Source organism: Nelusetta ayraudi, unplaced genomic scaffold (genome assembly GCF_046127955.1).
Source record: "Nelusetta ayraudi isolate G7.1 ecotype Tasmania unplaced genomic scaffold, CSIRO-AGI_Nayr_v1 ptg000114l, whole genome shotgun sequence".
NCBI lineage: Eukaryota > Metazoa > Chordata > Actinopteri > Tetraodontiformes > Monacanthidae > Nelusetta > Nelusetta ayraudi.
In genome coordinates, this window is record NW_027466164.1 from 958591 (window position 1) to 986552 (window position 27962).

General features: G+C 45.9%; 4 protein-coding genes across 5 annotated transcripts; 2 read left to right on the forward strand and 2 right to left on the reverse strand.

Annotated features, from left to right (window-relative positions):
- Nucleotides 1-146: 146 nt before the first annotated feature.
- On the reverse strand, nucleotides 147-3154 carry LOC142903623 (uncharacterized). Its single transcript, XM_076049373.1, has 4 exons — nucleotides 2972-3154; nucleotides 1758-1994; nucleotides 1579-1677; nucleotides 147-1098 (listed from the first exon to the last, which is right to left on the reverse strand). Exons 1-4 carry the CDS (start codon nucleotides 3113-3115, stop codon nucleotides 991-993), a joined length of 588 nt encoding a protein of 195 aa, XP_075905488.1. The 5' UTR covers nucleotides 3116-3154; the 3' UTR covers nucleotides 147-990.
- Nucleotides 3155-3999: 845 nt separating this feature from the next.
- LOC142903640 (uncharacterized) lies at nucleotides 4000-10986 on the forward strand. Its single transcript, XM_076049394.1, has 12 exons — nucleotides 4000-4104; nucleotides 4844-5046; nucleotides 5813-5881; nucleotides 6062-6154; nucleotides 6342-6440; nucleotides 6979-7102; nucleotides 7177-7441; nucleotides 7516-7571; nucleotides 7665-7789; nucleotides 8362-8854; nucleotides 9013-9471; nucleotides 10252-10986. The coding sequence occupies exons 1-12, from the start codon at nucleotides 4101-4103 to the stop codon at nucleotides 10449-10451; spliced, it is 2190 nt and encodes a 729-aa protein (XP_075905509.1). The 5' UTR covers nucleotides 4000-4100; the 3' UTR covers nucleotides 10452-10986.
- Nucleotides 10987-11025: 39 nt separating this feature from the next.
- f2 (coagulation factor II (thrombin)) lies at nucleotides 11026-16198 on the reverse strand. Its single transcript, XM_076049395.1, has 15 exons — nucleotides 16013-16198; nucleotides 15338-15418; nucleotides 15001-15080; nucleotides 14877-14901; nucleotides 14649-14714; nucleotides 14403-14511; nucleotides 14160-14296; nucleotides 13771-14064; nucleotides 13567-13686; nucleotides 13203-13329; nucleotides 12962-13129; nucleotides 12279-12452; nucleotides 12006-12184; nucleotides 11307-11377; nucleotides 11026-11230 (listed from the first exon to the last, which is right to left on the reverse strand). Exons 1-15 carry the CDS (start codon nucleotides 16083-16085, stop codon nucleotides 11078-11080), a joined length of 1857 nt encoding a protein of 618 aa, XP_075905510.1. The 5' UTR covers nucleotides 16086-16198; the 3' UTR covers nucleotides 11026-11077.
- Nucleotides 16199-17443: 1245 nt separating this feature from the next.
- fbxo3 (F-box protein 3) lies at nucleotides 17444-27520 on the forward strand. Of its 2 annotated transcripts, none has more exons than XM_076049398.1 (12): nucleotides 17444-17570; nucleotides 20496-20585; nucleotides 20920-21083; nucleotides 21760-21874; nucleotides 21959-22163; nucleotides 23230-23275; nucleotides 23510-23594; nucleotides 23763-23885; nucleotides 24769-24884; nucleotides 24971-25078; nucleotides 26001-26083; nucleotides 26224-27520. In XM_076049398.1, the coding sequence occupies exons 1-12, from the start codon at nucleotides 17479-17481 to the stop codon at nucleotides 26347-26349; spliced, it is 1353 nt and encodes a 450-aa protein (XP_075905513.1). In that variant the 5' UTR covers nucleotides 17444-17478; the 3' UTR covers nucleotides 26350-27520. The 2 variants fall into 2 exon arrangements, with proteins under 2 accessions (XP_075905513.1, XP_075905514.1); XM_076049399.1 differs by having other exon boundaries at nucleotides 26227-27520.
- The last annotated feature ends 442 nt before the right edge of the window (nucleotides 27521-27962 follow it).

Consider the following 27962-nt stretch of genomic DNA (forward strand, 5'->3'; position numbering starts at 1 on the left):
TTATGAATAAAAACATTCGTTTTTTTTCTTCATATGATTCTGCAGACATTCGGGGGAAGTCACCTCTTCAAAAGGTGCGCATTCACCTCCTGCAGTACCACCTCAAGACACAGGGAGGAGTCTACAGCAGCCCAGCGAGGGCGTATTTAAACAGCTATTCTTCTTTGTCAGCAAGTCTAAACCTTTATTTACAAGTCAGATTGTGGGATGTGACCCAAAAATAAAAATATATACTCAAATGTAGATTCGATAAAAGTTCACAATTGTAATCCATTAAAAAATAAAGACATTTCTTAAAATTATTTTAAACATTTATACATGTACACAATTGCACACGTGTTCAGGCTGTCTGAACTGAAGTTAGATTGACTGACCTCCATAAAATCTCTTTCATGTATTTAATCTTGCATCGTTTTATTCATTATCATTTCAAAAACAACATGCACATTTACTTCTTGCACTGTTCAGTGAATCTTTATTCAAAAATCTTTCAACACTGCTTCATGTTCAACAACAGTCAGTTGAGTAAAACATGGATATTTCCGTCCCTTGTCATTGCAAACACAAATGCAAACATACAAATATGAGGTTGCTGTGGTTTTTAAATTAACTTTGTCATTGGCCATTTACAGTATATAGTTGTCAATGCTACTGTCACTGCTAACCCTAACCCTTTTCGTACATAATTCTAGCCAGCTATGATTTGTTCACGTGTGTTTTGTTTGCATTTCACTCTCAGCGTTGTAATACTGACAATACCAGAACAACAGTCTTTTTTGTCTCACAGGAAATGACATCACAGTCCTGGTGAGCATTGTAGAGGATGATGATGATAATGTCACACACAGCGGTTTATGGGTCCACCACTTTGACTGATGTTGTCTGGTGATGTCAAAAGGGGGCGGGGTTTCAGATGCTCTACTGGTGTCCTGGTCTATAATGTTACCAGGTTATGGTTATGGCTGGTTGACGACCTCCTCCTTCCCAGTTTTAGGGCACTTTGACCCGAGTGGAACTCCAGTAGACGGGCTGCGGCATGGATACCTGAACCTGACACGTTGGACAGCACTGTTTTCTCCACAGCCACTCTTCTATACACTGGACAGAGACACATATAGTCAGTCAGTATAGTTCTGCTTTATTCAACTGATTGTCTGTGTTTTTTGTGTTAATCTTTTCAGGTAATGTTAGTGTGTTCCGGGCGACACAGTGGTGCAGTCGTTAGCACTGCCTCCCAGCAAAAAGGTTGACGGTTCAATTCCCGGGTTCTCCTGGGACCTTTCTGTGTGGTAGTTTGCATGTTCTCCATTTGTGTGCGTGGGTTCTCTCCAGCTTCCTCTCAGACTCCAAAAACATGCATGTGAGGTCAATTGGAAACTCTAAATTGTCTGTAGGTGTGTGTGAGTGTGAATGGTTGTTTGTCACTATGTGGCCCTGTGATGAAGTGGCCACTGATCCCGGGTGTCACCCTGCCTTCACCTTATGACAGCTGGGAGAGGCTCCAGCAGACCCCCACAACCCAGAGTGCAGGAAGAAGCGGCTATTGAAAATGGATGTATGGATGGGTGATTGTGTTACCTCTTTGTGGAAGGTGTGTGAGCACTGCAGCTCTGTTTTGCCGCCGGCCCCTTGGTTGAGGTCAATATGGCAGATGAGACACACGCTGTCAGCGTCACTCTGCAAAACAACCACTTTTAAAATTGACCTGCATTTTTAAATGAGAAGCTTTCAATGAAATTGCCAATCAGCAAACCCACCAACGACATGACGTTGCGCCTCCTGAACGGGCTCCGCCTTTCGCCTGTGACGGCCTCTGGAATGGTGGGTACGAGCGAGGGTCTGCGCTGCTCGGGGTTGGCGGTGGTGGTGGCGGTGGCCTCCTGCGGCGATGGCAGCAGGCGCCGTGAGGAGGAGCGTCGCAGCAGCACCCTGGCCGTCACGGGCGCCCGGGTAGACAGGTGGAGGCGGGACAGATGCATGGCAGACAGAGTGGACTGGACATGGGGAGGGAGAGATGACAATTGATTCAGTCATAAAGTATATACCCAAAATATATATATCAAGTTGGGCCAGGGATGGGCAACTTTTTGAATGGTGGGGCCACAATGGGTTCTAAAAGGTGACAAAGGGGCCGGAACAGCAGCAGATGGATGGAGGAGTGTTTTGGTGAGCACCTCAGAGGAGGAGAAAATCTATCATGGGATATGTAGAAAACATGTTTAATGTCAATCGAAAATGAACCAAAGCAAATTTGCAACAAAATCATTGTCTTTGAAGCTGCACAGTATTTAGCTCTTTATTGAAATGACTCTTAAAACAGTCAAATAAAATTGATGAAATACAGCTATTTCATTACATACTATTAATACAATTTCTTCAAGTTTGGCGGGCTGGATTAAAAAGTTATGGACCGCATATGGCCCCCAGGCTGTAGTTTGCCCACGCCTAGGGTTATACAGTCAGCACTCTGGAAAAGGGGGATACAAAGTCGAAAAGCCTCATTAGTGTTTTATCCTCCACAGCTGCCTGGACCGTTGATCTTGGTCTGAGCCAATCTCGTTTTTGCAGCCCTCTTCTTGTTAATGCCGCTTAAAATGGATCCTGAGCAGGTGAAGAAACCAGCTCGTTGTTCCTCAGCCACAGGGTTGACCCGATACGAGCGACTGACAGTTGACCCAGAGGAACTGATCAAACTGGTTTGAGTTTGCAGCAGTAATTTTGAAGCCAAATTTCTTTTTTTACAACTACATTTCAAAATAAATGCCAATGTTCAGTCAACCAATATATTTCGTCAGCAGTCACTTTGTTTGAACTGTGGATGTCAGCTTTGTCTAAGTTAAATCATGCGCAGGTGCATCAGGGGGAAGGTCCTTAATAATCTTTAAGATCTGTCTTTTGGACTCACAGTCACAGTCTGATTATACATTAATTTATGATAGTTGTTAAAGCCCTCAAGTTATGTTTTCCTTACTGGACATGGCAGTGAAGCCCGGCGGTCGGCCCTCATGCGGACGGGCGGCTCCATGGTGCCCCTGCTCTCAGCTCTTCCTCCTTCTGCTTCTCCTCCCCCGTCCTCCTCCCCTGCAGCAATCTCTTTTCTCCTGTACAGCTGCATCCAAGTGTTGAATATACTGGCATCTTCCTCTTCATCCTCTTCTTCTTCTTCTTCTTCACCTTCCCCCTCATCTTCCTCTACTTCTGTCGTTTGTGGCTCTTCCGTGTCGGAAAACACATCAGCCTCCTCCCTGTCTGGATCCATGGCTGTGGAAGAAGCCGACTGATTAGGTTTGCAACACAGAGACAACTCCTGGTCCTGACAGCCAATCTCTGTTTGATCCCCGCAGATCCATACAGGTAGAAAATAATAGCGCTCCTCCAAAAAATGGCACACACCACCTCGTCCCCTCTTCTTCTTGTTCTCTGTTTCTGGCTGTTAGCCTCTCCGTGGTATGCGGCTCTCGGATAATCCATTTACTCTTGCTCAAAGCAAAGAGGGGAGATTATACCCTTCTTAAAGCGCTGAGTCAAAGCGGTGAGAGGAGAAGCGCCCATGTTGGCCTCGTTGTTCACGCAACAGGTGGACAACTGACTGATCATCTAAAAATTTTCAAGTGTGTGACGCTGTATTTGAAAGGACTGCTGCTGTTAATGTGAACATACAACGCATCATAGCAATCCTATTGACAGTCAACACTGCACCTTTGCCAAAAAAGCAAATCTATTTATTAAATATACTAATATATATTTGCATGGTTATTACTTTGTTTTTTATGTGAGTGTCTTTACTTAAAAATACTAATACTAAAATACTAATAAAAAGTTTTTATTTTGACCTACCAATTCAACATATATCTATTTTAATAGATTAAAAAAAAAAAAAAAAAAAAAAAAACGTTTTACACAACGTCTTAAGCCAATTATGCGCGCCGAAAGCTTTTCGACGCGCGCAAGGGACCGGATGTGGAAGGAAGTGTTTCCGGTGTGACATGGGCGGAGCTTCCGCAGTTCATCACAACATTAGCCGTCACCGCAGGCAGCTGTCCTGGTGTGCTGCGAGCAGTTGCGACTCAGGCAAAGTGACTTTTGACCGTAGAGGCAGAATGGGTATGTCTTGTCATGGGGAGAACATTTGAGAGTGTTATGATTGACGATGCAACAGGTTTTGTTGCTTATTTACAGTTGTTGAAAACGGCTGCAAGCTAATTTTCTCCGTCCCCCCGCGTCGCTGAAGCCCGAAACCTCCCCTGGAAAAAAAAAAAAAAAAAAAAAAAGCCAATTATCAAATGTTTGAACTACGACATGTTAAACGTTGAGCAGAAATCAATGCAATCAGTATTGTCCAAGTCTCGTGGTATTGCATTTTTGTTGGGCCTTTGCAAAACTATTGTCAATTTATATGTTCTTCCTGCGCTCAGGGTCCTGGGGGGTCTGCTGGAATCTCTCCCAGTTGTCATAAGGTGAAGGCAGGGTGACACCCTGGACCAGTGGCCACTTTATTAGTGCCACAGAGAGACAAACAACCATTCAATTTAGAGTTCCCAATTCACCTCACATGCATGTTTTTGGAGTGTGGTAGGAAGCTGGAGAACCCAGCAGACACAGGGAGAACATGCAAACTCCACACGGGAATCAAACCGTCAACCTTCTTGCTGTGAGGCGGCAGTGCTAACCACTGTGCCACCGTGTCGCCCACTTTAGATAACTGTAATCATCAATATTACGTTTTCGTCAATCAGGACCCTGACACTTGTGCAGTTTCATGACTGTCAATCATCAGCCGTGCCATTGTGTCATCCTGCCTCCCAATCTGAAGCCTCCTCCCTCCTGACTCTCTCCTCCCCAGCCTCGGCTCTCCCCCCGGCCTCCCTGCGCCTCCTCATCCCTCCCCTCCGCCTGCTGTCGGCCGCCATGTGGCAGGTGGCGCGCCAGCAAAGCGTCAAGCACTTTGGGATGCTGGAGGACTTTGTCTCCCTGGTGACGGAGGCTGTCCCGCAGCTGCTGACAGAGCGCCAGAGGAGCCTCCTGCTGCTGGCGCTCAGAGCCAAGGTGAAACAAACGGCTCTGCTTTTTTCTTTCAGCACTAAAAACTTTAATAAGATTAATTAGAATGCCTTTATTTACCCCCACGTTGGCGGTAATTTGCATATTTACAGCATTAAATTCAGTGCAAGTAGATGACCAGGGGTGGGGTGGGCAAACTGTTTGAGTGGTGGGGCCCACAATGGGTTGTAAAGTGTGACAGGGGGGGGGGGGGGGGGGGGGTAGCGGAGCAGCAGCACATGGATGGAGTATTTTGGTGAGCCATGTCATAGGAAACAATGTATATCATGGGGTATTTAGAAAGCCTGTTGCTTTAATGTCAATTGAAAATTACCCTAAGCAAAGTTTCAACCAAATCAGTGTCTTTGAAGGCCCATGGTGTTACGCTCTTTATTGAAATGACTGAAAACACTGAAAAAATGCATAAACTACAACTATTTTGTTACTTACTCACTATTAATATAATTTCTTCAAGTTTGACAGGCCGGATTAAAAAGCTTAATGGGCCACATATGACCCCCGGGTCGTAGTTTGCACATGCTTGAAATAGACAAATTGAAAATAGTGTGAAGAGTGAATGCAAAAATTAAGAAATGAAAGGTATATTGAAATGATCTAAAATAGTGTTTGAAAAGTGTTTATAAATTAGTGTTTTCTTGCACCTGTAGTGAAATGTAAGTGAACACATTTATTGTGTACGCTGATATAAAGCAAGATACTTTTCAAGTCCCAGTCTGATTGTCTGAGTGTTCCTGATGTGTTTGTACGCCAGGCGACTCTCTCCAACCCGGAGCCGCGGGCTGTCCACACACACCTGGAGAGCATTCTTCATTCCAACAAGGTGGGAGTAGATATGGTGGTATTAATGTATTCATACCAAGTGATGGGGCCTGTGTGCTCAAACCTCACGTGATAATTGCATCAGCAGGATGTTCAAAAGGAACGTTATTCTTGCCCGCTCCAGTGATTTTTGTCCTACATTGTTGAAGTGTCAAATGTGTGTGAATCTCTCAATCCACAGGTGGATGAGGATGTGGACAGATGTTTTTCCACTTTGTTGAGCGTCACTAGGAAGCTGTCGGACCGTCCGGCAGAGCGCCGGCGCCTCCTGCAGGTCTGTTCTGCGACGAAAACCTGGTTCCTCACACACACACACACACACACACACACACACACACACACACACAAACCATGCGTGTATTTAAATAGCTGCAAAGTTCTGGCTGATGATTTTTTTTTTCTCTCAACGTTCTCCTCCTCCATTAAGTGCAGCATACTGACCAGCTTAATCTTCTCCTCAGGAGGTCTTCAACCAGAGCTTTGACTCCGCCCTCCAGTCTCTTGTGTGCGACTTTCTGACCAGGATGGAACAGCTGTGTCCTGTGCCCGACTTCAAGCAGGTATCTAACAGTGAGCCCAAGAGCAGCTGGGCCAGACAGAAACGTCATTTGCTCTTTTAAATGATAGTTTACAGTCTGCGGGGGCGGGAGGGAGACTTTTTGACTGGTGGGGCCACAATGGGTTCTAAAACGTGACAAAGGGGCCGGAACAGCAGCAGATGGATGGAGTGTTTTGGTGAGCACCTCAGAGGAGGAGAAAATCTATCATGGGATATGTAGAAAACATGTTGCTTTGCTGTCAATTGAAAATGACCCAAAGCAAAGTTGCAACCAAATCAGTGTCTTTGAAGCTGAACAGTATTTAGCTCTTTATTGAAATGACTCTGAAACACTGAAACATGGAGGAAATACTATCTTACTACTGACTGGCTATTAATGTCATTTCTTCAATTTTGGTGGGCCGGATTAAAAAGCTTAATGGGCCGCACGTGGCCCCAAAGCCGTAGTTTGCCCACGCCTGGTATAGTCACTGCACTATGCCTGTTTTTCATAAATGTAACTCAACTTCTCAATTTAGCTCAATGTTGGTGTTTTCCAGGCTGCCTCCTTGCTTGTTGCTGCCCCTGGAGGAGTGGAGGACTTCCTGCAGGAGGCTGACAGGGAGGAGCTGAAAGTGCTACTGACCCATCAGAGGTGTCTGAAGGGGCGTGTGATGGCCACAGGTACTACTGAGTCGTCGAGATTGGAAGAGTTTGAAAGAGGAATTTGTTATTTATGGAGGGTCTGTTTTCCTCAGTGGGCGAGGAGACGGAGAAGGTCCTCCTCGCCGCCTGGTCCCACCCTCTCTTCTCACAGCTGAGCGACGCCGAGCCCCAAGTCCAATCAGACGCTCCCCTGGCTGCAGCGAGTCCCGCCCAGCTGGAGGTGGAGCTGGTGAAGGTGGTGGTGATGTCCAAGGGCGATCGAGGGGAGGTGTGCGGCAACGATGATGTGGGTCCAACTGAGTCAGCGGTCGGCACGGAGACGTCCAATGAGCAGCGGGTTGTCGCGGAAGGAGACGGGTGAGACTTTCCCTCCTTTTCCTCAACAGGCGTCGGCTATTTTGCCTCCACTGACACTTCCTGTTCCCTGTCAGCTTTAAATCCTCATCTGGAAACTCTGTGGACCAATCAGAAAACCCAAGAGACACAGGTGACACACGCAGACACATGCACGCGTACCCATGGACGTATTGAACGCAAACACATCAGTTTCATTACTTCCCTGTTGTCTTTTCTTCCACAGTCGACCAATCACAGCAGCCCTCCTCCGTGGTCACCACGAACACGCTGTTCAGCATTTCCCATAATTCTCAGCGGGTGGCGCACAAGTGTCCTCAGTGTAGCAAGTGTTTCATTTACCGTTCTCAGGTCAGTGGGCTTCCTGCCACCTGTTGTGTGTTAAAGGTCCAGTGTGTAAAATTTGGCTTGATTTGTGATTATGATTTATGATCTTTATTTTGGTAAAAGCTCAACATACTGCCCAGAAACACGTAATAAAAGTGCAGTAAAGGTTGTGTGGTTCTCCTGTCCTTAGAATGGTTCTCATATATTTCTCTCTACATATATATATATATATATATATATATATATATATATATATATATATATATATATATATATATATATATATAAATATTGTAGAGCAACGAGTGTAAATTGGGTCCAACTATCCATCAGATAAGGAAATATCTTGTTTTGTTTTTTCCTTTCATACCCTATAAATATTATTATTATTATTATTTAATTGTATTTCTTTATTTCTTCTTGATAAATCTTAAATTTCTTTTTTTTGCACTATATTGTCGCTGTAATTATGCAAATTTCCCCAATGTGGGATATTACTGAAGACATTTTATTCTATTCTATTCTATTCTACACCTCCATGTGGCACATTAATCTAATTCTTTACCATGGAAACCCACCTGTGCTCCTGTTTGCAGGTGATCCGTCACCTGCGCTCCAACAAGTCCTGTGCTCTGGGACTGACGGCCGCCAGGAGCGTGCAGGTCACAGCGGAGAGCCGTGCGGAGGAGCTCCGCCCCCTCCGGTCGCACACCTGCTTCCAGTGCGACCACGTCTTCAAGAGCAAAGCGGAGCTGGGGCTGCACCAGCGGAGCCACCGCGCCCACACCTTCTACCGCTGCGACCGCTGCGACCGGGAGTTCCGCTACCTGTCCAGCCTGTCCAACCACAAGCAGACGCATATGGACGGTGGGGGACTCGCCAGCAAGGCCTCGGACCAGGACAGGGAGCCTGTTGGCCAGCAGCAGCAGCAGCAGCAGCAGCAGCAGCAGCAGAGTGCCCACCTCACCTGCACAGTGTGCGATCAGACCTTCAGCTCCCAGACGCCACTGCTGCGCCACCTGCAGACTCATTCCGTGGAAGGGGCGGAGCCCAGCTACCGGTGCCGCCACTGTGAGCAGTCCTTCTCCGGTGAGTGGCCCAAAAAAACATTGCTCACTCTTGTTTTTACTTTCTTCACGCAGTCCTCTACCTCATGTCAGAGTCCTGCACGGCTCCAATTTTTCTAAGTTTTAACCGCGCTGCCCGCCGAGCATCTCTGACAGAACGTCGCTTGTTTGGGTTTCCAGGCGTGACGCAGCTGCGAATCCACCAGCGCACGCACACCTGCCGCTCGCACCGCTGCGACCAGTGCGCCAAGACGTTCGGCTCGCTGACGGGCCTCCAGTCGCACCGCGCCGGCCACGTCGGCGGCGGGAGCCGCTTCCTGTGCCCGCAGTGCGGCAAGCGCTTCAAGACGCGCGACGGCCTGGAGGGCCACCTGCGCACGCACACGGGCGAGCGGCCCTACCGCTGCCCCTACTGCCCCAAGGACTTCACCGCGCTGGCCGGCCTCAACGTGCACGTGCGGCGGCACACGGGCGAGCGGCCGTACGTGTGCCACGTGTGCGGCAAGGGCTGGCCGTCGGGCGGCGACCTGCAGAAGCACATGAGGACCCACACGGGCGAGCGGCCGTACGTGTGCCAGGACTGCGGCAAGGCCTTCTCCATTTCCTGTCACCTGACCGAGCACCGTAGGATACACACAGGTGAGAGACCGCGCTGCCCCGCCCCCCATTGGCTGCGGAAAGTAAAGCTTCTGGTCTTCTTGGGGCTCAAAACACATTTTCCAATGTCGTATTTCTGATTAGCGTCTGTTATAAACGAGCAAGAGGTTCAAGGTACACTGTGTCGAATTCTGCCATCTTATGGTCAGATGTTGGATTGCAGCGCTCGTTCGTTCACTCTCCCTCTTCCCGAGTTTGCCAGTCAGCTACACACAAACCTGGATACCTTGTCCACCTTCTTCTTCGTTGGTTTAATTGAGGATGTGAGCGTTCACCCTAAATACGAAACGCGCTGTCAGGTGAGCCGGATTGTCCACACCAGGCTTCCTTAGAAATATGGCGGTGCAAGATGGCGGCTAACTGGGAGCAAGAGCCTTGTCTTCATGTACAGTATATTCTTATATATTAATAATAAGAAGAAGAATCCCTTTATTCATCCCACATTGAGGAAATTTGAATATGCAAGTAGTGCAAATAGAAGAATTAAAACAAATGACTTAGGAAGAAATAACATATATATTCGTATATATTTTTTTAATGTTAAGTGTACCCTAACAACTGTTAGGGTAGGAAACCCAAATTATTTTTTTGGACTGTTTGTATACACTTTTTATTAATATATTTACGAGCAGTGTATTTATCTTTTACCAATATAAAAATCATAAATCAGGCCAAGTTTTACACACTGGACCTTTAAATCCATGATTTCTTTGTGCTTCTTTGCATTGCTGAACTGTCCCCATGTGTTTGGTCGCACCGCAGGAGAGAAGCCCTTCTCCTGTCCGGAATGCGGCAAATGCTTGCGCCGGAAGTTCGACCTGAAGAAGCACATGCTCTCCCACAGCAGCGTCCGGCCGCACGCCTGCGTCCACTGTCCCAAGAGCTACACGCGCAAGACACACCTGAACAGACACCTGCAGTCCCACAGAACAGCCCAGGACCAGGACCAGGACCAGGCCTGACGAGTTTGGATTTGGTTTGCTGCTGCTGCTCCTGCTGCTGCTGTTGTGATGACTCACAGGACATAATTCAGAACAAAAAAATAGTGTGTTCCAGTTTCATTTATTTGTCAGGACTGACATGAAAGCAACATTTTCTGTCCAAAACATAAGACCAACCAAAGTTTTTTTTTAATGAGCTTTACCCTGAATTCAAAGCTGCATTTGATGTTAACTCCTAACCTTTAAAAAACAATTTCTTACAACCTTCTTTTGGACATTTCAGAATTATTTTTTTTATTGAAGTGCACTCTCAGTTTGTACCAGCGGGGGTGACCTAGTGTTGCTTTGGTTTTCACAACGCCTTGTGCGTCCCGAAATCAATTAATGATAAACATGAACAATGAATGTGTCTCTACATGTGTCCTAACAGCAGAGGATTCCAACTAATGTAAAAGAAAAGTGTATGTATGTAAAATGTAGTGTTATTTTTATGTCCTTCTCAATGTGTTGCCAATGAGATTTTGTATGTGTGCACATAAATCTGCAGTGTTTTACACTCTCGGCTCTTTATTTATTGAATCACCGACATCCTCCGGCGGGTTGCGAACAAGCTTTATTGGCACGCCGTCGATCCACTGGCACAATGACTATGCGCCGTCGTCCGCATTCTCTTCAATCACTTTCCTCATCCACTTGCCCATCCTGTACAGGTGCGTGTAGAAGCCGTACTTGCCGTCGCGGTCGCACCCTTCGCCCCACGACACGATGCCAATCTGGTACCAGCGGTTCTCCTCCGGATTCTGCGCCGAAACAAAGATTTTTAATAAAAGAGGAGAAAGGCCGGAACCCTGAGCTCCCGGAGTTCCCTTCACTCACCTTCATCACGAAAGGTCCGCCGCTGTCTCCCTCACAGGAGTCTCCACGCTGGTTGTCCTCTGGCCGATATCCTGCAACATGTCCACGTACACTTCTTTGACTTCCCAAAGCAGAGAACAGCCTCCTCTTAACTTAAAGCACATTTTATGAGGCTCAGACACACATGCCTGAAGTGATAGAGGACTGTGTATATTATAATCAGTGTGCAAAATACACAAATAAGCCATGAGATGCCCTGAAAGCCGCAAACGAAAGTTAAAGGGTGTCTCATATTTTTTCAAAAAGCTAAAAAAAAAAATCTCTATATTATTGTCACTAATGGTCACCAAAATGTATTTAAGGTCACCCTGTCTAATATTCAATTTTTAAAAAAAATATTATTCACAATTGTTTTTGCCAAGCGGAGCTTGTGTGCGTGTGTATGTGTTGTTACGTAGACTGTCATGGCTTGCATCAATGAAATATTGAGAGGTTATTATAGGCTTCGTCCTAACAATCAGGAGGAATTTGATGGTTAAAAACAAGATGCAGTTGCAGCATCCAAACACCTTTGGGTCCGTTTGCTCTTCATTTTGGTGACAAAACATTATTTTGGTCTATTCTGTGTAAATCTAAAAGACGATTAATCCGGAATTAATCGGGATTCATCTGGAAGTTGTTTGTTTGATGCAGCTCAATGCTGTTCAAACGAGTCATTACCGGCACAGAACATGTTGTTGGTGATCCTAATGGAGGTGGAGCTTTTGCAGATTTCCTGGTCCACGATCGGCAGGTGGATTTGCTGGAGGTTATTGGGCAAAGACCTTCCTGAGGGGCTAAAGTTCTCCGCCAGGTTCCCCCAGCCAGTCACTCGCCCCTTAAAGCCCTCATTCATCAGCCTGTTCATGGTATATAAAAGAAGAAGAAGAATTCTTTGAGCGAAAAGAGTTCTTTCAAGGTCCAAAAGAAGAAGTAGAAGAAACTGCGTCTTACAGTCGGACGGTTTTCTTGGTGGGGAGGCAGATAGGGTGAATCCGGTCACTCAAAATCACCGGTCGTCTCAAGTGCAGCAGGGCGATGTCACGGTTTAGATTTTCCTTCCAGTTATATTTGGGGTGCACAATGATTTTATCGATGGCCATGATCTTCTCGATAGTACGTTCAAACCTGGAAAATTCAAAAACAAACCCTCATGTTGCCGGCCGAGATGAAGTATCCTTCTACACCAGGCATGGGCAAACTACGGCCCCGGGGCCATATGTAACCAGTTAAGCTTTTTTTTTTTTTTAATCCGAACTTGAAAAATGATATTAATAGTCAGCCAGTCAAAAAAATAGGTGTATTTCCTCCATGTTTTCAGATTCATTTCAATAAAGAGCTGAATACCGTGGGTCTTCAAAAACACTGATTTTGTTGCAGCTTTGCTTTGGTTCATTTTCAATGGACATTAAAGCAACACGTTCTCTTCAGATCCCATGATAGATATTTTTTCCTCCTATGAGGTGGCTCACCAAAACTCTTCATCCATCTGCTGTTGCTCCGCTACCCCCCCCCCCCCCCCCCCCTCTGGCACATTTCAGAACCCATTGTGGCCTCACCAGCCAAAAAGTTTGCCCCCCCCCCATGGTCGACACACACATGCACACGCTTTGAGGGTTGGAGGGTGGGAGTCTTACTCAGTGCGAGAGTGTTTCCCAATGCGGACCAGGATGTCGTCCGTTGTGAAGTTCTTGTCCCAGGGCGGGTAGAGGATGCAGTGAGCTGCGGTGAGGACCCATTGGTCGCTGATCAAACTGGCCCCACACAGCAGCTCCTGGGGGTTCCGCTTGAACAGCATCACCTGCCTGGAAGGCGGCGCAGTGTTAGTTCCCGGTGCAGCAGCTGCGGGAAGTGACGGCTCATTGCGGTTGTGGTTACCATGGCGCCGAGGCCACCTCCGCTTCGTCGCCGCCAACAATGCGCTGTTCCCGGTACGACTCCAACAGCTCTTGCTCCTTCTGGTCCTTTTTGTTCAGATTTTCAAACAGGGGGCGCTGTCCGCAAACTGCAACGGGAGTCAAGCAAGGAAGTTGGGGGGGGGAGGGTCTATTGTCTATGTCTAGCTCCAGTTTGATCAAGAGGCACTTTTGAATGGATCTCTGACAGGACAACAACAACAACAACAACAACAACAACAAAAAAAAAAAATGTAATGCACCAACCTCATCTTGAACCACATTGGAACAAACCAAAAGTACACTCAATTTCTCACTCAGGAATACACTCAGGTTCGACAACTCACCGCTCTCGCCATTCCCAAAGGTGCGCGGATTAAAGAAGTTTTTTTTCTTGGGCCCCAGTACGGAGCGTTCCATGGCCTGTGTGGTCTGGCTCAACAAGTCGTCTTCAAACAGCGAGTCGTCTGAGTGGAGACAGCAAGGCTTGACTCATCTCCTCCGTGACGTTGCTGCCAGACCTCGTTTCTTCCCCAACTGATGCTACTCACCGCAGAGCTCCAGGTCACAGTAGTCGATGGTCACATTCCCGGCGTCCGCCACGTAGCACCAGGGGCCCTCGGGGTCATTGTCGGGGTTGCGGCACTTGTTTGCGGTCAGAGTGATTTCTGGGATGAACTCCTTGTTTTTGCTGAGAGTCTGCACCACGGGCGATGACCACGGCAGACACACGTGGCCCCCCATGGTCACGTTGAGGTCGCCGCTGTAGTCCAGGCCGTTGTGGGGCAAACATGCGCTAAATTTGACAGTCTCTGGGGCGACGGTGGTCGGCACAAAGTCCTCACCTTGAGAGAGCGAAGACACGCAGTGTGAGGATTACCGAGGACAATGTTTGTCTGCTTTCTCGGTCGCCGCTGTGACATTACGCCGGTAACGTTACCACAGATAGGGACTTTGCAAGCCTGCTTTTGGACCGTGGGGTCTCTGGTGAAACACCACGGACCCTCTGGATTGTTGTCCGGATTCCGACAGAAATTCTCCTGCAGGATGCTGTTCGGCTCGGAGGAGTTGAACTCCCTGCAGTGGGGTAGAACAGGTAGGGCAGGTGCAGAGGCAAACTACTACGTTGACGCATTTGTCGGCATAGCAGGTATTTGTGCCGAGAGACGTAAACCCGCTGTACCTTATTATGGGATGTGGGAAGTTGCTGCTCCATCTTTGACACGGTTTCCCTGACACAGTGACATTTACATTTCCCACATAATTCACTCCTGTACCAGATACACACTGGCCTGGACACACACACACACACACACACACACACACACACACACACACACACACACACACACACACCTTTGGTCACATTGACTGTCAGATGTATTTTGTAGTCAAATTTTTTTGTTGCTTCCCCAGTGTTGGTGCTCACCTTCTATGCAGTTTCTGACAGTGTTGATGTTGTCTGGAGTTCTTGTTAGCTGATTTCCTTTACAGTCTGAGGGACAAAGCCATCTACATTTAGAAAGGCCTCTGTCTGTCTGTGGCTTATGTTGTGAACTTTGTTCATGTTTACTCAGCCTTCGTCTAAATAAACGGTTGCTGTGCAAAAAGAAAAAAAAAAAAAAAATCAAACAAAACTTGAAATTTTGGGACTCACCCAGGTACGTCGTCCAGAAGGTCTCCTGACAGTTTTGCAAAGCAGAAAAAAGGCAGGTTAGATCTTGAAACATTTCAGTCTGATCACGCATATGGAATCTGACTAAGACGCCCATGAGTTGTACCGTTTTAATGTCCTGCTCAAAAACCTCCCTGGCCTCTTCGTGGTCGCAGATTTCTTCAATGCACTCTCTGTCCAGGTTCCCTGGTTAAAAGAAAACAGCAAACAAACACAAGAAGAATACATTTTTATTCGAAAAAAGCTCAACGTTTTTAAAAATGCTGCTGTTGGTAAATCGCAGAGTGACTAAAGTGTCTGTCTCATTCACTTTCACTATGGACCAATCAGGTTTCTTCTCCAGCGTTCAAGTTAGTTGGTCACAGTTTGAGGCTTCTCATTGGTTGGCTCAAGATGGATCCACACAAATTCAGACTCTGACTCTAGTCAAGAAGATGCATTACCTGCTTTTAACTCCTCAAACAACTGGTTGGCGCGTCGGTTTCTGACCAACACCTGCGAGGCCAGCTGGCTGTGGAGGAAAACTGCAGACGGACATTAAAAAGAGACACGATTAACACCAAGCCAGACAAATTCCACTGTTCCATCGTTGCCCTCTGAACGTAAAAACATTGCAGCCTTTGTATGTGAGAGGTTAGAAGAGGGAGGATATATACGTTTTAGCTTCAGTGCCCTTCACCATAAACTGGCCTCTGCGTGTCGTGCAAATACAGCAGACATCTTTGAATGCTATGTTAAATTAAAAGTGTACAAAGACGGAGGGAGAGAGATGAAGTTACTTTCACTCGCTGTTCTGCAGTAACATTAATGTTGAAAGTACATACACATAACTTCAAACAAGCCTGCCAAGTACTGTGACATGTAGCTTCAACTTAAAAACCCTATTTATTTAAAAAGAATAGGTCAACGTGGGAAATAATGTTGTTTCCTCCTCAGCCCTTGGATTGTTTAACAAAATTTGTAATTTAGTCACTGCGGGTTGAAAACACCCCTGAAATGCACTTTTTAAAGCCAGATTATTCTAATTCTTCCAAACCACACCAGCACTTCTCCATGTACTGTTATCCCAATGCATACAGAGCACAGGGTGTATTTTCGTGCAGTGTTGTGTGAGGTACCGTGATTGGCCAGGCAGCCGTGCAGGACGAACAGCAGCAGGAGAACCGCCGCTTTGGATGTCGGGAACACCATGATCCAGAACTTGGAGCAGAGCCTCAGAACCGGATCCAGCAGAGTCCACAGTGGTTGCTCTTTTTCTGCCTGAGAGTGTCTAACTCAGTGTGCACACAGTGTGTGTGTGTGTGTGTGTGGGCATATTTGCTGGAGGGGTTGTTGGGGGTCGAACACAGGGGCCAAAGTATAAAGCGTTCTGATGAGAATCCTTGGCTTGTTTACCTTGAGTCAGTCTGCACCACCACGAAGGACAACTGAGTCACACTTGTGTGCTTTTGCCGTCATGCCGTTGTGTTTTTTTATTAGGTTGATTTATTTTACTTGCAAACTGAACAAAAGGTAGAAAAAATGTATAAGTTTTGCGTTTTATAATTTGAGAATGAATGTTTTATTTATTTTACTGATGGACATCTCCAGATGGACACTGACCGCGCGGACTTTTGTTCCTCAACTGCACAGAAAGATGTCAGCTGTGCAAATGAATGCCAGTCCAGGTCAAAGGTCAAATTAATGATGAGATTTGATACGAGTCGCCTTCCATGCCGCCGCCACCACGGGTTCACACCTTCAAAAGGAGGAGCACAAACACAGGGAGCATGTAATAAAACCAGTGGACAAGCTGTTTTGTTTTTCGAAAACACATTTTACTACGAATTTCAATCACTCACCACTAATGATTTAACTTCTGTCTGACTCACAGCAAATATTTACTCACTCTGGTGAAAGTCTTCTGCCCAGAGTTTGATTAGATGGAACCCGGGTTCAGGAGGACTTGCAATATGAGTGGCATTAATAAAATCTGTGTGCCTGATGTTATATTTTTTCAATTATAAAATCTATTTCCAGATAGATATTTCCAAATATAAAATCACCAAAAAATTGCCACACACCTCAGGAAGTGGAATACGTGTGTAAATATTATAGATACCAAATTAACATTTTAGGATTTTGACAGACTCTGGATTTATATGAAAGTAATGTATACAAATTAAGCTGATTATTTTCTTATCACATCCAGTTGTAAAATACAGCATTTTATACAATCTTATTATTATTATTATTATTATTATTATTATTATTATGGCCCTCCGATGAACTGTCGACTTGTCCAGGGTGTCACCCTGCCATCGCCCTATGACAGCTGGGATAGGCTCCAGCAGACCCCCGTGACCCTGAGCTCAGGAGGAAGCGGGTATGGAAGATGAATGAATGAATTATTAATTATTAATTATTATTATTATTATTATTATTATTATTATTATTATTATTATTATTATTATTATTATTATTATTATTTAATGCGTTTATTTCTTGTCGTGTGGGGGTAGTACACACTTTCATCCAGTAGGTGGCAGTAGCGCAGTTTTAAAAATGTACTCCGGGCTGGGAAAGAAGACGGGAGACGATCAATATGGCGACATCCGCGGAGTTGAGGATGGATCAGCTGCCTTCAGACCCGCTGCTCCACATTTTATCCTTCCTGGGCTTCAGAGATGTCATCAAGTACGTAGCCGACACCGCGAACTTCACGCTGCCAAAACGGGGGACGCAAAGTGACAGGAAACAAATGCTGTTGGCGAGAAAATGTCAATAAAGAAAGTCGGGAGGGACGCAGCCGTGCTAAGGGCTAGTGTTGGGCTAACAGGCGGATCATAACAACACCGGAGCAGCGCAGCAAGAGAGCCCCAGTCCAAGCCACTGTGCCATCAGCAACTCATTACTGAACAGAAACAAATACATATGTTCACGTCACCGCCGAAATGTTATTTTTGGGGTAGAAGATAAAAGAAGGAGCTGTCATGCAAGTTTATCTGCTGCTGAGGAGGCTCTCGTCCCGTCCTCCAGTTGATCGGCCGTGTTGCTGTGTAGCTGCGAGGCTAACAGCTGGTGTGTAGGTGCTAGTCCGGTGAAGGCAACTCAAAACATGCCGTCTGCTTAAAAAGAAAGAGAAAGGGGGGAGAGAAAGGGAAAAGTCTTTAAGGAGATTAAACACCGACTGGCTGTCACAGAGAACCAAGTTCCGCTTGGTCGATAAAGATCTTTGGAGGCGAGCGTCTGAATGTTTACGCCGAGAGTTCGTCGAGTGTGTTAGTTTCACAATTTGTAATCAATGGATCAATACCGCATCAATTATTGTCCTTGACTTAAAACAAAACAAAACTCAAATGCTTAAATGTTAATGTCGTTGGTTCCAATTTATGTTGCGCAAGGGGGGGAGGGGGTCCGAGGAACTTAGTCCAGACGGATCAGCTACCCCACCCACCTCATTTATATCAATGACGCCTCCGCAATCTAACATTACCGGGGCTTGAATCGATGCTGATTCGTCAAGATGTGGGCGAGGTCGCACTAGTGTCGGATAAAGAGGTGCAGTTGGATCGTTTAATTGTGCAGTATCGTTGGGAGGTGTCGTTTTAGCCGCTTTGGTCCCAAGTTTCTGTTTTGTTTCTCGCCTAGAACGCGGCTTCTTTCCTGCCAACGAGTCATGCACATGCCGGCTGATCTCAAGCTTCCCCACCACACAAACTCTGCTTCCTTTTTTCGTACATTCCTTCTTACATGTCCCTCTCTTCAACAACGGAGCTTTCTCCAGCTCTGCCTCGGCCTTTTTTTTTTTTTTTTTTTTTTAAATTTTTTTTATCCTTGTCACTCTTCACCCATGCTTGCTCCAAAAACTTCCTCACACCCGCTTTTTCTTCATCTCCTGGCAACCTCCCTTGCCTCTGTTTCTCCTTAATAAACTCTTCCAACTCTTTCTGAGCCCTTTTCTTATTCTTTACCTTGGTTTCTGACATTGCTTTTGCCACCAACCATTTTAATTGACCTGCAACAGTTTCCATTTCGACCGGATCAGCCGTGAATACGTCTTTGGGTAATTGTCAGAGTTTCACAAAACAAGCTTCTACAGTATTTCTACTGCGGTTCTGTGTTAAGGATCTTCCCAAACTCCAACAATCTTTTAATTCACTACTGATCCGTGTCCCCACCCGGATACTTTACCTGTTGATTATATTGTGACGTCTGTCTGATCTCGACAACAGGACTGTCTCAATCCTCCCCTTATTTCCTTTCTTCCCGTTCAGTGGTTAGTTTCTCCACCGGGCTTCTAACCCGCTATTTAGACTCTGGGCTCCACCATAAGTCAGGGCCTTCCACCCCACAAATATTTACCTTTCCTTCGTTGTCTGTCGTCTTCCTTTTCTTCTTCTTCACAAATCTTTTACCGTATTCTTTTCATCGTAGTCCTCACTAAATATTCATCATTTATTCAATGTTCTAGAATGATTGTACAGGTCATCAGAAATCAAAAAATTTCGATTGATCAATGTGCAGTATTCTATGAAAAAGGTTACCGCTTACCCTCTTGATCCGGACGTCCGTTGATTTCGATGATCCTGGACAACCCTTCGGTGAAACCTAAGTCTTGTCCCCTTCCGATCACGTCGGGGTCACCAAATTGTTGAGGGAATAAGCCTCCATTCTCTGGTTCCCTCGCGCATTCGTTGATCGGAATAACGGAGACGAGGCCAATAGTCAAAGTTAACAATTTAATAAAACCATTGAATAAACAATGCGAGGCGCTCCGAGCGCTCTCTTCTCCCTCCGGATCGAGAAGCGCCTGCTCCTCTGGGGTGTCGTCCTTTATTCTCCTTCTGCCGGCGGGGGCGTGACCGGGCTGCTCCTAGAGCCAGCAGGTGCTTGTCAGCCGACGGTTGTCATGGCAGCGGTGCGTCATGAGCGGACGGCCCGCTCGGTTTGAGGAGGGTGTTGTCGTCCTGGAGTCTCTTTTCTCAGGATGCCAGCCGCATCTGCGTCTAGGTTCCTTTTATCTGCACACAAGCTCAAACAACATGTTTTACAACAACACCCGCCGCTCTCACGGGAACAGACTGTCTCTCCTTTCTTATTTTCTATTCTCACGCGTAAGGCTATGGCTGTGGTTTTCATACTCAGCAGCTGCGTGATAGTAAGCAATAAGTTCAAGATGTTGATTTCCCACAAAGTTTTCCCACTTGCAGTAAGTGTCAGTTAGTAAGTAAGTTTCCCACAGGGTCCAGTTTAATTCAGTTTTTTTTTTCAACTTTAAACTCTAAATGCCTTTAAAATACATTTGAGACGGTTAACTTTGCCGTGAAATTGTGAAAAGTGTTTTAAATGACCAGGTTCTGAGCACGTGGTGTTGTCTTTTCAAGTCTTTCTGTTCGACATTGTTTCGGGTCATTTTATCCGTGTGTGTGTGTGTGTGTGTGTGTGTGTGTGTGTGTGTGTGTGTGTGTGTGTGTGTGTGTGTGTGTGTGTGTGTGTGTGTGTGTGTGTGTGTGTGTGTGTGTAATATTTCCTCGTCCTTCTCTCTGTCTCTTCATCTTCTGTGTGAGTTACAAAAGAGAAGGCGTTTTAAAATCAGAGTGTCTGCCGGTGTCTCCACAGTTGCAGCTACGTGAGCCGCAGGCTGAACGACCTGTCCAAACACAACCCGCTGTGGAAAAACCTCTGCCGCAAACACTGGCTGCTGACTGAGTACGTACAAGTTTTTTTTGTTTGTGTGTGTGTGTGTGTGTGTGTGTGTGTGTGTGTGTGTGTGTGTGTGTGTGTGTGTGTGTGTGTGTGTGTGTGTGTGTGTGCCCTCTGTGAAACTCGGTTTGCCTCGGTGATTGTGTTGCATTCATCTGAAATGCCGATTAAAAGACACGTAAAGTGACAAGTTCTGCGTTGCTTGTCTTGCTTATGTTGCCACTGGCCTTTCAACTCCATCATAGTGTGTGTGTGTGTGTGTGTGTGTGTGTGTGTGTGTGTGTGTGTGTGTGTGTGTGTGTGTGTGTGTGTGTGTGTGTGTGTGTGTGTGTGTGTGCAGTGTGGACCGGCAGCAGAGTGGCCTGTCCTGGTACTGCCTGTTTAAGCAGTACTACAGGGACCTGGGCCGCTACATCAAGCACTACGCCGTGCTGAAGAGGTCGTGGGAGCAGCTGAAGAGCTTCCTGCAGCAGCGGTGCCCCCGCATGATCGCCTCGCTCAAAGGTGAGCAGCAGCCGCCGCCAGAGTCCTGCACCGGTCCAACTTTTTAAGAACCGAACCGACCCGACCCGACCCGACCCGACCCGACCCGCTTCGCCTGAATGAAGTAGTTCTTCCAATAAAAACTGGACTTCAGCTCAATCATCAACCATTTTGTGCCTATGTAAAAAAATCTTTAATGGACTGACTTTCTGTCCAGACTAGAGCGATGCTCACCAGTTAGAAGCCGTAATGTGATTTTAGAATTGTAGAAGTAGAAAACTCCTCCATCAGGGAAACACTTGAACAACATTGCAAAGTGATAGTCTTATGTTTTATGCTCTTATTTCTCAAATACCTAAAGAATTATCTCCTGGCTGGAAGCGGCGCTTGTCAGATGGTGGTGATGGGTCGTCCAATCACAAGCCGCGCTACTAGATGGCGAAACACGTTTAAACGATGACCATTACGAAGTTGTGGAAACGATCCTCAGAAAGTAAATAATGACTAAGATAACTGTCTGTAGTTTAACTGTTTTCAAATTTTGATGTGTTTCTCTAAAATCCGCGATCCGACCCGCATGTTATTTTTCCCACCCGAATCTGAACCCAAGGAGAGAGAGAGAAAAAAAAAAAGAAGTTTCTAAAAACCAATCGCAAACCCAGCGCAGGACCATAAGTGTACGTTCCTCCTCCTCCAGAGGGCGCCACAGAGGCACAGCTGAACAGCATCGAGGCCCAGATCGGATGTAGGCTTCCGGACGACTACCGCTGCTCGTACCGCATCCAGAATGGGCAGAAGCTGGTCATCCCCGGGTCGGTACCTGTGCCACAGAGTGCAGCCGTCTCTTCTTCCTGTCCCGCCCTAATCCTGGTGTGCGTGTGTGTGTGGTTCCTCAGGCTGATGGGCAGCATGTCCCTGTCCAACCATTACCGCTCCGAGGTGCTGCTGGACGTGGAGACGGCGGCCGGAGGCTTCCAGCAGAGGAAGGGGATGCAGCGCTGCCTGCCGCTCACCTTCTGCTTCCACACGGGCCTCAGCCAGTACATGGCGCTGGAGCCCACCGAGGGGCGCCGCATGTACGAGAGCTTCTACCCCTGCCCCGTAGGTGTCCGCCCAGATTTATTTGTTATGCAGTGGTAAAATGCCTGGATCTAAAAATGCCTTTTACAGAGCCATTTTTTTTTTCCTTCTTTTTTTTTTTCCCACAATGTTTTTTATTTGTGTTTTGTAGCAGCACAATCTCCGTATGTCAATTTTCGTAAGTTAGCTGCCAAATATAACAAAAACACATCGTAAAACAAAACAAAAAAATCACAACCAAAACAGAAAACGAACAATATGTTTCTCTTGTTATAAAACAGATTATAAACACAATGTAATGAGTTGTACCGTGAAGGTAATAATCATGAAATGCTACGGGCATTTAAAAGTTAACGGAAGAAAGATAAAATATTTAAAAACAAAAATAATAATAATGGATACTGTAATAATAAAGAAAAAAAAGAAAAAAAGAAGAGCGAGAAACATCCACAATTTTGGAAATTGCCGTAACCACAGTGGTTAATCATCAGTTTGCTTTTCCATTAAGTCTGAGTTTCTGACATATTCAATAAAGGGTTTCCATATACCTTCGAATATATGTAGTTTGGCCTTTAGAATATAAGTAATTCTTTCCAACGGTAGGCTCGATAACATTTGTTTTAACCATTGATTGGTACTTGGATGATGGGTTCTTTTCCAGAGTGATGCAATACATTTTTTGGCATTTGGCAAGCTTGGATCTATGAATGCTTTTTCATGTTTACTGTAGTTATGTCTCTCTGGATAAAGGCCCAGCAAGAAGAGCTTAGGATCCAATGATATTGATTTGGAACTGACGGAGCCATTTTAATTTAAATTTGACAAGTTGGGCACATGCAGACGTGTCTTTCTCTGGCGCAGATGTTTTCTTTTGCATTTTCGTTTTTCCAATGCCGAGTGTTTGTTTTCTACAGAAGACACAGTAAAATGTTCAGTATCTCATTATTCCGTGAAAACTTTCACATTTTTACGAGACAATTTTCCTGTTACTCCATAATAAAGAATGGGAGCTAAACTAAACGAGGCAGCAAAGGCGCTGTCTCTTAAAATCATGATTGTGCATTAAACATTTTACACCTGTTTTCAGGATCAGACGTCTCAGGATCCCTCGGCCATCAACATGTTCATCACAGGTGCGCTGCTGTTGTTACTCTGAATCGACCTAAAGAAGAAGATAGAATAGAATAGAATAGGACAAAACTTTATTGATGCCCCAAGGGGGGAAATTTGTGTCATTACAAGACAGAACAGTGTCAATGTTTTGTGTCCCAATAGCAACTACACCATCAACAATACAATATAACACGCGCTCCGTTAATATGAAGACGACGACGCTCTGAATGCCTCCGGGTGTCTTTGTGTGGCAGGTTCCTGCTTCCTGGAGTGGTTCACCTCGTACGTCCACAACGTCATCACGGGAGAATATCCCATCATCAGAGACCAGGTGTTCAGGTGAAGCAGCTTCACTGCAGCGACGGGAGCCATGCAAGACGTCCCTCCAACACGCTGGTGGTGGAAACAAGCGTGCGTCTTTTTACCCTCTCTCTCTCTCTCTCTCTCTCTCTCTCTCTCTCTCTCTCTCTCTCTCCCTGTCTCTCTCTCTTGCACTCGCACTCGCAGGTACGTGCACGACAAGAGCTGCGTGGCGACCACCGGCGACATCACCGTCTCCGTCTCCACCTCCTTCCTGCCGGAGCTGTCCTCCGTCCAGCCGCCGCACTTCTTCTTCACCTACCGCGTCAGGTATCATCCACACGCAGCCCCGTTCATTCTGAAGGAGAAGAAGGAGCTTTTATTAATTCGCAAAAGAATGGAGATTATACTGATTAAAGAGAAATAAAATAAAAATATTTATAGAATAAAGGTCCTTTCACACCGGGCGCGAATTTGCAAAGCGAATAATTCACCTTTTTTTTTTAAAGAACTTCTTGAATTCAATGGAACCCTCCTCAATGGCAACGAATTTCCATGGGGCGACAAAGCGGCTGTTATTTTTTCGCTCGCGTCAAATTTTGCGGAGGTGAAAAGGCGAACGCAGGACCTCTGACCAATCAACATGATGTTGGCATGTAGATGACGTGATGGCCTCACCTCAGACATGTAGCTCGTCGCTGTTCCAGATCAACGGGCTCTCGGTAATTTGTTTTCTCCCTCTGCGAACATGGAGCCAGTTGACGGAGCAGTCCTTCAAATTGGACATTTTAAAGTACTGACGAAATTATACTGGGCAAAACTTTAGCTCCTGGGTGGTTGTGTTGAACTCGCCCATCTCCTCTCTCAACAACAGTAGTGGGTGAACCCAAAGACTTTTTCTTTTTTAATTCGACCATCACCAGGACATCATCACTTCAGGATGTAGTCGACTCCATTGTTTCTCCTTCGGCGCGAAATGAAGAGCGCCAAACTTGATTTGCTTAGCGAATTCTATATGTATATTTGTCTCGCGCTAGGTGTGTACAGGGAGAATTCGCCTGTGAAAAATTTGCATTTTTGCATCGTTTATTTGCATCGTTTCGCCTGTTTCCCGGTGTGTAAGGACCTCAAGAAGGAACAAACAAGATATTCACATTATATTGACTGTCCGTCAGTTCCGCACTGCCGTCGTGACATAGTTGTGCCCCCGCAGGATAGAGATGTCGAGCGGCGCCCTGCCTGAAGCCGCCTGCCAGCTCGACAGCCGCTACTGGAAAATCACTACCTCCGACGGCAACGTGGAGGAAGTCCAGGGTCCGGGCGTGGTCGGTAAGCAAACTGCACCAGCAGACGCACCCGCCGGGATGAGCTGATATCCTCAGTGTGTGTGTGTGCGTGTGTGTGTGCGCGCGCAGGTGAGTTCCCCATCATGAGACCCGGGAAGGTCCACGAGTATGCCAGCTGCACCACCTTCTCCACGCCGTCAGAGTACATGGAGGGTCACTACACCTTCCACAGATTGGGTGAGTCACCAAAGTGCCAAACTTCTTCAGGCTGTTGGCCTCAGGCGCTAAGTTAAATATCTGTCGGACCAGAAGTCACTGACCCCTTTTGAACCTGAGAGCTACTTTATTGGTACTGAGTCACATGAAGGGCCAGTTTTCTGCATTCTCATGAAATATAATAATGATATATGATTGTTAATGATACTGATCTATGTGAAGACAATGATCATGTCAGTAATCGTCAAGAATGACTGAACAAGTTTGGATGACTTTTAGGCGCAGCTCACCGGGTTGTGCTATTTTTAGAAAAGGCATTTAGCTGTGAGAAAGCCGACTTTGTGCTCACAGACTTGCAGAAACGCTTTCTATATATATATTTTTTCCATTTCCCCTCTTCCTAGTGTTGTTCATTTCAGAGAAATGTCCTCTCTTATTATTATTGTTGTTCCTCTTCTTGTCCCCTGGGGGGCAGTAGTTTTCTAAACTTGGCTTACACCCACGATGGGCAAACTATGGCCGGGGGCCATATGCGGCCCGTTAAAGCTTTATAATCCGGCCCAAACTTGAAGAAATTATATTAATAGTTAGTAAATAATAAAGTAGCTGTATTTTATCATGTTCTCAATGTTTTCAGAGTCACTTCAATAAAGAGCTAAATACTGTGCAGCTTCAAAGACACTGATTTTGTTGCAACTTTGCTTTGGTTCATTTTCGATTGACATTAAAGCTGTGTATGTTTTCTACATATCCCATGATAGATTTTCTCCACCCATGAGGTGGCTCACGAAAACACTCCATTCTTCTGCTGCCTCTCCGCTACCCCCCTCTGTTACATTTTAGAACCCACCGTGGCCCCACCAGTCAAAACATTTGCCCCCCCCCCCCCCCCCCCCCCCCCCCTGGCTTATACTCACCAGCATGTTGTCACTCTGCCCTCCAGCCAACAAGGAAGAAGTTTTCCAGGTGGCCATCCCTCGCTTCCACATGGTCTGCCCCCCCTTCAGAGAGCCGATGGGCCGAACGGTAAATCCAGCACGCACAACAACATCCAACAACCTTCCACAAGCTCAGAAGAACGGGACGGGTGCCCGAAGAGTTCTGACTTGTTGGGAGTCACCCCATTAAAAAAAAGAAAACAACAACAAACGCTCATTTGTCTCCAGCAGAAAGCATTGAGCAGCTACACAACGCGGCCAGATGACCAGGACCAGGACCTGGACCACCAGCACCACCACAGCGAGGACAGTGAGGACGACACTTCGGGAGACCTTAAAGGAAGCTCGACTTGACGGTCGTGTTGCCCTTGACGCGTCTAATCTCCGACCTCACCCGTCAGCCTCCCCCGCCTGCCTGCTGCAGCACTGCCAGGGTGAAAGCAGTCAGTCGTTGGCGTCCGATGGACAACACTAAAAACTTTGTGGTTGGCCCGAAAGATCTACCAACCGCCAAAGCAGTGCAGAGAACAAAAAACATGCGCAGACTTAAGAGCTTTTACTCAAGCTTAGAAATGTAAAGTAAATGTTTTATAGGGAATATGTTGTTTAAACTTCCTTCTTTTGGAAACCTTTAGATGAGCGTGGACTGCAAAGGGGATGAGGACATCGCTGTCGTCGATCGAGTGTACAGAAAATTCATTTAAATGCTGTGTAAGCCAATCAGGAGTGAGCCTGAGCCTTCTCGAATATACTTTTTACTACAAAAACATGTTTTTTTTTTCAGTTTGTAAAAGATTTTCAAAGAGTCTGTCTGTGGGTTTTAGTTAATTGTCTCGAAGCTGTGCTCCCACTGGGGATCACACGTGTCTCTTCGTATCATGTAGCGCCATCTTCAGGTTACAATTTGTCTCATCCTTTTGAGTGTCTGGGGCCAAATTACCTTCCCAAGAGGATTTATAGCCCCTTCTCAGCTGGTGAGGGGATACACTGCGACATCAGCTGATTTAACAGGGTGGCAGGTTGGGCCAGGTATTGCTCAACCTAGTGGCTGCTTCTGGTAATGCAGCAAAACAAACATCTAAACAACAGATCGCTTAATTTATGAACGGCTGTGATCACCGCTGACCAGTAATTCAAAGTTTGAATTTCATCCTCTGCTTTTTGAAAGAATTTAAAAAGTGTTTCACATCACAATATCACAATATAAAGTCTGCAAATGTGTGTGTGTGTATATATAAATCTCTATATATATATAAATTTTGTGTCATCATAGGAAAACAACCAATCACAATCCTTGAAATGGCTTAGTTCCTGTCGAACGAAAATACAATTGTGTTGCATTAGATTAATTCTTTATTTGACATGCAATAAGTACTTGTCCACAGTCTTTCCTGCAGAGCTTTAATTCAACGGCGTCCATCACTTAAAGCACTAATGTGTTTTTTTTTCTTTTTCATGTGGAAGATGTGATTGGAGGGCCTGTTTTGTATGTTTTGGTTAAATAAAAACTGAAACTATGAATGTATCGCTTGAATGGTTGCGAATGAAGTTAACAGTCACTTCATGGTCGCCTGTGAAGTTGGATTGGTCTTTCTTCAGTGACAAGGACTAATCTGAATGACATCTCTAAAAGAGAAGACACAATGCACTTTATTTTTGCCTGTCTTTTCACCTCCTTGGGACAAATCTGGACCACCCAGTTGAAGCTGTTGACCTTTTCATCAGTATGACATCAGGAATCAAAATGGCGAGTTGTCAACTTGTTCTGGCACAGGAACGAGGCGTACACGGTAGGTCCTCTGTGCACTAAAATGTGGTGCTTTACCGCTCCCTGCTGGTTAATACCGAGTATCGACTGAACGAATGTAGGTTGCAATGTTAAAGCAGCTCTATGAACTTTTCGACCATAAAATTATGATTCCAAACGCAGTAAAGCGGTAGATAAACGATTAATAGGATCAACGGTG